Here is a 10771-nt window from a genome sequence, read left to right as displayed (position 1 = left end):
ATACTCCTTTTTGTGGTTGCGTTTGAGATTTTACCTCCATACGAGAAATGGTTTCACTTATTTGAGATATGTCAGCTAAAATGCTTGGAGCTTTAACTAATTTCACTTTTTCGGCCGCTGTAATTGTTCTTTCTACTTTTTCTATTTCAGCTTTTAGTTTTTCTAGAGGTTGTAGCAGTATTTCAGATTTTTCGTTCTTCGGTAATCCAACAGTAACAATATTCAATGTTTCTTTGAGACTAAGGACTGCATTATGAACTTCTTCTTCTACATTCCCAATTTCTGGCTTGATGGCCCTATCTGTCATTGTGACCAAAACAGAGGCTAATTTCTTCAAAGGAACACTAATAGTTTCTAGTTTCTCTTGTATTTCCTCATTAACGGCTTCAGTTGTATCCTGTTTCCCTTTTTCAAGTGCTTCGATACTTTCTCTCAAGTTTGTAAGCGGTTCTGCAATATTCACAATGCTCAATACTCCTTTTTGTGGTTGCGTTTGAGATTCTACCTCCATACGAGAAATGGTTTCAGTTATTTGAGATATGTCAGCTAAAATGCTTGGAGCTTTTACCAATTTCACTTTCTCGGCCGCTGTAATTGTTCTTTCTACTTTTTTTATTTCAGCTTTTAGTTTTTCTAGAGGTTGTAGCAGTATTTCAGATTTTTCGTTCTTCGGTAATCCAACAGTAACAATATTCAATGTTTCTTTGAGACTAAGGACTGCATTATGAACTTCTTCTTCTACATTCCCAATTTCTGGCTTGATGGCACTATCTGTCATTGTGACCAAAACAGACGCTAATTCTTTCAAAGGGACACTTATTGTTTCTAGTTTCTCTTGAATTTCTTCATTAACGCCTTCAGTTATATCCTTTTTGTCTTTTTCAAATGCTTCTATACTTTCTTTCAAGTTTTTAAGCGGTGCTGCTATATTCACAATGCTTAATACTCCTTTTTGTGGTTGCGTTTGAGATTCCACCTCCATACGAGAAATTGTTTCAGTTATTTGTGATATGTCAGTTAAAATGCTCAGTGATTTCACCGATTTCACTTTTTCGGCTGCTGAAAGTGTTTTCTCCACTTTTTTTACTTCAGCTTCGGTAGCAATACTCCCGGTGTCAGCTGTTGGAACAACTTCTGTGATTTCTGTCGTAGTTGGAAGAGTCAAATCCTGAGCTTTCTCCTGAATATCACTGGAAGTTGGAGGAATCTCCCCAATTTCTCCAGTTTCTCTCGTTTCCAATTCCATCCTATTCAATAGTGTATGAATGTTCCTCAAACTTTCGGTTAATTCTCGCAGTGCAGTAGGAAGATGTTTTGGTTCAGCTTCAGTAGAAAGGATTTCGGAAATATCTATAATTTTATTTAAATACTGTAAGACCGTTGCATTCTCCAAAATACTATCTTCAAGCGAAACGACCCTGGTGACTGATGATAACTCTTTTATTTCAGGAGTGAAACGTTGGAATGTTTCCAATTTGAATTGTTTGTTTTCTGCTTCCACAAATTTTGTGATACGTTGAAGAGGTTCGTACAATTTTTTGAGGTGTTTTAATTCTCCATCAATGTTATCCAGTTTCTGACAAACCAGGTATGAAGTTTGGCTGAGATCGGCTATATTTTTACGTAGCTGTAGTCTCCAATTGTACTCTGTGTGCAGATTTATGACTACTTTCACTAGAGAATCTAATGCTGGGAGTATATTTTGAATGACAGAGTTACAAACGTCGGAGCTAGGAACCAATGCTGCTCTCATACAAGCACTTATCAAAATATTTTCCATTTTGTAGAGGCAGTCTGAAAATGATTTGAAATGAAGGGGGTCAGTCCTTGACTTAATGAGAATTTCTTTCACAGTTTCATTTAGAGCGTTTACAAGAGAAGTTTCTTCCTGAGATAATGAACCATCCTTACGAAGATCAAGTTGTAATTGACGGATGGGAGATTTCAAAGCAGATAAAATATCGAGATCTCCTCCTGATGCTTCTGTTATTCTCGACAGGAACACCTCCAAGTCTGATAAAGAATGGGAGATGTTTGCAATAGGTCCTTCTAATTCAGATGATGACAGGACTTGTTGTTCTGTAACAGAAGCTGTATCTTCCTGTTGTCGTTTTCTTTGGAAATCATCCAAATCTTTCAGCGCTGAACAAATATTCTCATCAGTTTGTTTCAACAAATACAACATATCATCCGATAACTTCGGGGACGATGAAATATTCCTGAATTCTTCTGAAGATTCTTTGTATAAGTTTTTGATAGTTTCTAGGTGATCACTAGACTTAATTTCTCCTTCCATCACTTTTCTCACCCTCTGAATGCAATCGCAGATTTCTTTCAGACCACTCAGTCGATTCAAAGGCAATTGGTCTATATCATTCTCATGGATCATTCCACTGATATTCTTTTGTAGGGGTTCTTCACTTTTATTTGTTACTGACGATCCGATCATATTTCCCAAATCCCGACTCAGTTCAAAAAAGTCGACGATGGTCTTCTCAATTAGATATTTCTTCTGTATGAAGCTTTCTTCTTGAAGACGTTTCACTTTCTCGTAAACCTTACCCAGTTTGAAAGTAATCTCTTGTAGAGGTTCTATGAAATCTTTACCGGTTGATTCCTTATTGATACTTTCGGAAGCTTTCTTCATGGACTGAGTGCAAGTTTCCAAAACGACTACTTGATCTCTTGTTAATTCTGTACCAGCAGATACAAGAAGTGAATCCAGGTTCTCTATAGCCTCAGATATTTTACAAACCACTTGGACCTCCTCCACTCTGAGGAGCTTTTTCTCATCATCTAAGAGACTGGAAGCGACGAATTGTAAAGTGCTCAAGCTCATGTGAAGCTCCCTGGATAGTTCCTCTAAAAGTTTATTATTGCTCGAGGTATTGGACACCCTCAAATGGTTCAATTTCAACTGCAAATCAGACAGAGCGGATTCCATATCGTCGGAGGAATCTTCAAGCGATAAAATGAAAGTCTTCACTGCCTCCACTACAGAGGTCATATGACTGGTTATATCGTTAAATTTAGAGGATGACTCTCCCTTCGTGACAGATTTCAACTTTTCCATCTTCACGTTGAGTATATCACTATCGTTTCCAACTGGAAGAAGGTCTTTGTTCTCTACCAAATCGATAACAACCTCAACAACTTCCTGGAGGTTCCCATAATATAAACATTCGCTCTCACTACCGTACACTATAGAATCCAGAATATTATGTATCTGGTGTAAATGTTTTAGTACCTCTATCAGCATGCACCTTCTGCGACGGTTCAGTTTGGAAGAATCGAATGAATTTATAGTATCCTCGGCATGTTTCAAGAGTTGCAACGTGCATTTCTTCATTTGTATGTAATTTTCTTCAGGTATGGTCTCCAGCAAATTCACCGTGTTCTTAACAGTTTCTTCGAAAATTTCAAGGATATTTTTCAGCTCTGTGTTGTCTTGGAGGTTCAATATGGATAACTTCAAGTTTTCAATTGAAGATTTGACCGTCTCCTTTGGTTCTAATTGGCCAGTAGAAGCCATATGGTCGATGTAAATCAGTAAGGCTGCTGTGGTTTTGAGCGATTCATCTATTGCTTTTTTCCCTTCGTTTTCCAAACTTTCTATACGGAGAAGGGCAATTTGTTCCTGTATCTCAACGATGAACCTCTTCAGTTCAAGAACATCTGAACGAACTGAAAGTTTGCAAGGTTCGAAATTCTTCAAGATCCCACGAAATAGTTCTAACGATGACCTGGCACTCTCGAAAGTTTCCTGAATCTTCGAGAGGGACTTATGGTTGGTGTATAGACTTTCTAGGAGTTCGTAAAAAGTCATCACTTCTTCACTAGATGAAACGACCGATTCTTGTAGAGTTTCGAAGAGAGATTTTGTATCAGTGTATTGTTTCGATTCTCTAAGGAGATTCATGAAGTCCCTTGACTTCATGAAGAACGCTACTTCTTTTTCTGTTAATTTTTTATCAGCTAATTTTGGAATGATTTCTGAGAGGAATGTTACAATAGAATTCATGTCTTTTTTCAAGATAGGATGTGAGGAATTAGTGACAGATTGGGAAGATTCTAACAGCTCATGGAATAAAGAAGATACTTCTTCGTCTATTCTTTGACCAGTTGGGTATTCACTCACTTCACTGGTTGAAATTGCAGTCGTGGTTTCTGTAACTTCTTTATTCATAGCAATATTCTGAATGTTTTCAGTGGGTGATTTATTTTCGATAAATATATTTTGTTGCTGTTCTTCCCTGGCATTATACTCCAAAACTGTTTTTTCGAAATGTTCTGCTATTTCAAGGAGAACGACGTGTATATCATTGAGAAGGAGATCTTTTGGAGTCTGATGGGACGATTTGAAATCACGGATAAGCATCTGTATTTCTTCTGTGGATTTTTTGGTAGAAAGAGCGCTTAAATGGTTACAGATTTGATCCAACGAACTTCTTTCTTCCTGATCAAAAATATCCCGAGAATCAAGAATTTTCTTCAAGGCTAGAAGTGATTCTTGGATAGTTTCATGGGAGACTTCTCTATCAACTTTAATAAGTGTTTGGAGGAACTGCTTGAGTTCCTTCTGCACAAGCAATATTTTGTCATTTTTAATTCTGATCCTTTCCATTTGTTCTAAATTCTCGATCAAAGCTGGGACGAATTTTATCACATCTGCTAATTTCGTTTCGAAATTCTCCAACTTCTGCCATCCAGTTTTCCTGATCTTAAGAATTTTCAGCTCAGTGTTTTTTAATTCCTCCATTTTAATTCCAGACATCGCAGTTTGATGTAAAAATTCGTTCATTTCCAGGAATGCTTCTTGTATACTAGCTATAAACTCCAAGTTTTCCTCTGATAGGTCGAGGTCAGCCATATCAAAGATCAGAGGTTGAAGGGAACATAAATTCTTGTGGAATTCTGAGAGGTCTAACGATTCCCATTTCTGAAACGATACTAATTTTCCAAACATTTCAATGGTTTCAGATAAGTTTTCTATGCAACGTTGTTTCATTTCTTTGAATTGTTTCTCTTCGTTTAATATTCCATCCAAAGAACTTCTTATAACGGAAAAAATCTCAAACAAGTTACCCGAAAGCTCTTCTTCAGATGAAAGCGTTTCAATGAAGTTTTCAACTTCTGATCGGACTCTTTCAGTTGAGGGAATTTCATACTGCAAATATTCGTTAACTGTTATCAGGAGGCTCTTCATTTTTTGTAATATGGGTGAGGAGACATTGTATGGAATACCTTCGAATATTTCTCCTGAATACCTGGAACCAAACGTCGTTTGTAAGGCTTCTGATAGCACGAGTTTCCTTGAACATGAGGGGACTTTACTAGTGACCAAAGATATCAAATCTGAAACATTTTGTAACATATCCCCCTTGAGCTTTTCGTCTTCCGAAATTTCGCTCTCAATTGGCTCTCCACGGAAATTGTCTTCCCAAATGTTAGACAGCTCATTTAGAACAGAAGCAATAGATTCTCCAAAATTCCTTATGCATTCTTTGATGTATTTTAAATTGCTATCATCCGCTATCTGAGAGGTTACTCGCTCTAGCTCCTGAAGGTACTCACTCATATTTTCAGTTGAAGGTAACTCCCCACTCGTTATAAATAAAATGACTTCATCCCTAATGTTATTGACCAATTCCCCAATCCTCACAATCGTTTCCACCGCATCACTTGTTATATCTAAGTTTCCTTTTTCCAGTGTGATTATCTCAAGAGCTTGACTCAAAGGCTCCTCCAGGTTTGCCAAATAACTTTTGAAAGTTTCGTTCGATATATTCTTGATTAATTTATCTATATCTTCCAGAGGCTCCAACAAGAACTCAAAAGCTTGTGTCCTCTGCTCTCGATCATCCGCCAATCCTTGAACTGTTGCTATGCTCAGACTGAAACGTCTGAGGGGCTCTGACAACATTTTGATTCTAGCTATGTCCTCGGGAGTTAAAACAGAACTCCCTTCGAATAGAGAACCTTGCTTCAGTTCTTGAACACGTTCAGCAATTTCTGCAGCCTGTTGGATGATCTGTGGAGCCAATGTGTCACTCGTGTCAGCGCTAGTTTCTTCAGTGAAGCCTGCCAAGCATTTCTCCAGCTCGTATACACTCTCCAATATCGCCCTGCTGGTTGCTGCTGATACAACTGCTTCAGTCTCAGGCGTTTCTGCTATGATCGGTAAACTTTGAACCGCCGTTATACACTTCTTTAAATGGTCGAAACTAGGTTTAGGAGTCGCTTCTAAGAAGTGAGTCTCATCGATGATTTGCTGATGTATCACAGCAACATTATATTGCAAATGTTCAAGGAGCACTTTGATTTCATTGAGCTGGACCACGTTCGGTTGTTCCATCAAAGTATCCATTGCTTCGATTATCTGATCTTCGATGTATTCTAAAGGTTGGACATACCTTTGTAGGGCGAATCGTTCCTGTAGAGATAGCTCTGATTTATTCTTCAACAACTTATCATCGTGTATTATTTCATCCAAAGCTTCGATAGATGGCATCACAGATTCCAATAACGTCAAGGAGGGAGAACGTTTTTCTAATATACTTATAACTCCGCGTGTATCCTGGATCATATCATCTGCTATCACAGTATCCGTACCTTCCTCTAATATCACAACAACACTACCAGTGTCTTCAGCTAATGATTCGACCAGGGATCCCCGTTCAGTAAGTCCGCATATGTTTTCCTTGACTTCATTGGTTCTCTTCTTCAGTGAGTGGAAAATGTTGAATACTTCTTCGTCTACTTGTTCTACAATGATACTCTCTTCCAAGATGCTCAACGAAGCAATTATATCGTCTAATACTGCACCTGGATTTGACAGTGGCACCTGTATAATCTGCGTGTTCAAGATTTGAAGAGGTTGAAATAAACTCTCTATAGCTTTGATGCAAGTTTCGTTTTCTACTTGGGAAGCCTTAGAAGTACAACAAGAAAAGTCTTTCTGCAGAGAAGCCAACTGCCTCAGAGCTTCCAGTAAAGCAGTATCGTCAGTATTGCGTTGAGCAGCTTCGATATTGAATAGAAACTCTTCGATCAACTGTGATATGTTAGAGTACACAAGTTGGCTGACCTGGTGGAAAACATCTTTCACTACTTCGGATGTCGAAGCCTCAGGTATTTCACTTCTTGTTGTCACCGTTAACTCTGACGTATCAACTGACTTCTTGAGTTTCTCCAGACAAGATATTATTTCCATGGTTGGGGTTAGGAAAGAGTCCAGGAGTGAGATGTTGAACTCGTCGCAGTGTTTCTTGGATGCGTCCATTTCCAGAACAGCTTCAAGTCCTTTCTTCAGGTCATTTATTGGAAACGTTAACTGTTCCAATACTATCATCCTTAACTCTTGAATCAACGATTTATCGTTTCTATATTTGACTGACTGTTTCCTGAGGATGTCCAGTTCTTCTCCAAGATTCTTCAGGGGGACTGAAAGCTCATCGATTATGGGTTGTCTGAGCGTAGAAAACATTTCTCGAGGATCCGTAGTCGACCGGTGTCTATCCAACTTTTCCAAAGCATTTTTTATTGATATTGCTTCAACATATAAACGTTCCAAGAGGTCATTATCTCGTGAAGAGTGTTCTGATATTGAATCACTCTTGACTCTTTCATGGAACCATATTTCCTTCTTACCCTGGAGTGTATTCTCAGCTCTATCTAAACCAGCTACCATTTCTTTAATCGTGATACAAACTTCTTGGATGATTTTCGAGGGAGTCATCCTACCATTACCCTTCGTTGAGTTCAGTTCTTTTTCGAGAATAGTGATGCTCTCGACTAACGCTAAGGTGTTGTGAATTTGGGGACCTATGGAATCTAGTATGTTAGCACAAGTTTTATGGATCAAGGTATGGTCTTTGCCTTGAAGTTCGATGCATTTTTCTATGACTGATAAGCCTTTCTGGAGTTCGAATATTGGTGGTGCTAGGAGTTCAACGGTTGACATATCCGGTTTGACTTCTTCGAAAACTAAGTGTATGTCGTAAATAGGTTGCAGGATGCTGCCAAGGAGCTCTAGGCTCTTGTTCGATGCTGTCGAAGATTGTTTTTGGGAAGACTGTACTATTACATCTTGTTCGATAGTTTTCAAACTGTGCTTCAGGTCTAGTAGGGTGTAGTTTAATTCTTCTACCAAGTTTTTCTCTTCCTGTTTCAGCTCTTGTTCCCTGGCAGCTTTAATTTCACGATCCATGACCAGACCGTCACCTTCTTCGGCTTGAAGATCTCTCGGGAATGAATCGTCGGCAAGGTCCAGACAGTGAGTATCGTTAGAACTCTGAGACGATCTTCTTCTCCTAGAAGAACGTATCTCCCCACTCTCGCTCCTGTTGACTCGCAGGTCCGAGCCTATTTCGTGGGTGGTGTGAGGCGTCAGAGGCCTTCGAGATTCCAGATTATCCGGGAGACTCGTTGCCTCGGTTATGGCAGTAACCTGGAACGCTCTGTCGTCCTTGACTCGTCCCGAACTAACAGCGCTCTCGTACTCGCCCAGCGACTCGCTCTCGAGCTCAAGGGCGGCGGCCAGGCTCTCTTCGCCGCCATCAGATTGGACAGAAGGATTCTTGGTCAGGCTGTAGAACGAGTTGGTTTTCTGGGAGTCCGATTTCCTAGGGGGTCTTTTAGGGGCGTCGTCGTAAGACGAGAGGTCTATTTTGAGTTGCTCCGACCTGACGGAAGAGATTATGTTGCCGGATTCGTCGGTCATGGACATCATTTCGTCCACGTCCGCTTCGGTGCGGAGGTCGTCTTCTGCGGCTGCTGTGAAGTAATCGTCTGAGACGTCGACCACCACCGCCTCCATGACGAGGTTGCCGGAGGTGGAGGTCTCTTTGACGAATCTGAGAGACGGCAGTTCGACGATGTTGTGTTCTGGAAGTTGAGAGCCATTTTCGATATTGAATAAGGAAAAATCTAAACTGTGGATGGAATGTGTTGGCATTTTGAAACATGAAACGTGTTGTTAACATAAGGCGGAATATATCGAGTTGCAAATAAAGTGTCATCAATATGGGAAATGATAACAGTTACATCTGCCATACAAGGCAGTGCTTTATATCAGCAATATGGAAAAAATGGTGAAGAAAATGCTGAAATAAGTAGATCTACATTGTTTGGAAATTTACAGTCTGAATGGCATGAAGCTAGATTCCGTTTTTTTAGGAATATGCGATAAAATATTGCGCTGATCAAAAATTGAAGTGGATAATAGGCAGAAAACAAAGCTAACAAAATGTAATAATTAACTGCCCCGAATACTTATGTCTTTCATTTGCTTTCTCCGCCATTAAAGAAGTTTGAGTTTTCGTTTCATTTTTTCTTACGATCCAGAATATAATTTGTCTTTTTTTCTTTTGCTTCACTTTTATTTGGGTGATTTTTATATTTCCGAGTGCAAGTGCCCGTACCGAAATCATAGGTAAGACGACACTCCGTTTTTTTATTGTTGCAACTTCAGCCTTCCGATACCACAGTTTAAGCGCCACTCCTACTGCTATTGAAACACGTGGATACTCAGGGGGTGCATAACGCACTTTGGAGTGGCAAAAACTTCCTTCATTCCCTGCTCCCTAACGTCTACTCCTACTGCTATTAAAGCACCCCGCTGGCGTGGATACTCAGGGGGTGCATAACGCACTTTGGAGTGGCTAACCCTCCTTCCTCCCTTATTTTCCAACGCTCACCTGTGCTGTTATTAAAGCACCCTGCTGGTGTGGATACTCAGGGAGTGCAGAACGCACCTAGGGGTGAGCTGTCGTGAGTCTGTGGCGTCTTATTTCATCCCCTAAACCAGCTGAGGTCCGATACTTGTCCGTTAAGTGTGTGTCTTAGGTTCTGGCTGGCGAACGGGTCCGTAAACCCCGCATCGCGTTTGAGATCGGATCCCCTGTTTCATTCCGTCCTTTTTGCTCTGTAAATTCACTAATATTGTCATTTATATCTGATTCCGAGATAAACCTGTTTCAAGTGTATGAAGTAGACTGTTTCCGTTTAACCCATTATATCGAGTCTTTAACTATACGGATTTTGTAATAGTGCCATTTGTGTTTCCTTTTACGAGTCGACAAATATAATTTGTATAATTTCTATACGTTGATTTTGACTTTCACTGATTGTCACTAACACCCCAGACACCGCGAAACCTTGTCTTCGGCTCGTAGCTACCAGGGTAGGTTTGCTATTTTCCCTTTTCCCCGAGATGGCGCTCGAGTACCCCGAGAAAAAGGCGTTACAATCAAAATAAAACCTTTATTCAACTCTTTGTAGGTATCGTACTCTACGCGTTATTTCTTTCGTTTACTTAGTTAAGTTTTGATTTTCTTGCTTTTATTGGTGGCCCGAACGTAATTCTACTAATATAAATCGATTTGAAGCGAATGGCTAATAATTAGCGCTTTTATTGGTGGTTTAGCCCTAAGTTATCTCCCTTGTGACCCTTCACAACTTTTAACCTCACTTCAATAACCAGATAAACGTGTGTGTTAAATACACAGCTCTTGGTAACCTGCGGTCATCTGCGGTTCAAAATGATGACGTTGAAGGTCTAGTTCATATGGATTACAGGGATATAAATGGGACAACTCTGGAATGAACCACTTGGAATATCCCTAGGAAATACTAAGCAGGATATCCGAGGGATATGCCAAAATCATATCCTTATACCGATGGTACAATTTGAGACATAAAAGGGACGTACCTAGGATATTTCTGTGTTTTTAGAGCTAGGGGTTGTAGCTCAGTCATCTTGAATATTTTG

The 10771-nt window shown here is 39.8% G+C and overlaps 1 protein-coding gene across 1 annotated transcript in view; it reads right to left on the bottom strand.

The window, feature by feature from the left end:
- Positions 1-10771, bottom strand: part of LOC123307648 — a 141316-nt gene that overhangs the window by 113235 nt on the left and 17310 nt on the right. Inside the window, exon 11 of the mRNA XM_044890045.1 lies at positions 58-8886. Within this exon, the coding sequence (XP_044745980.1) occupies positions 58-8886 (8829 nt within the window). The remainder of the gene's footprint in view (positions 1-57; positions 8887-10771) is intronic.

Source organism: Coccinella septempunctata, chromosome 1, assembly GCF_907165205.1.
Source record: "Coccinella septempunctata chromosome 1, icCocSept1.1, whole genome shotgun sequence".
NCBI classification, from domain to species: domain Eukaryota; kingdom Metazoa; phylum Arthropoda; class Insecta; order Coleoptera; family Coccinellidae; genus Coccinella; species Coccinella septempunctata.
The sequence above is the reverse complement of the archived record's forward strand: the minus strand, read 5'-3'. Positions and strand labels throughout refer to the sequence as shown.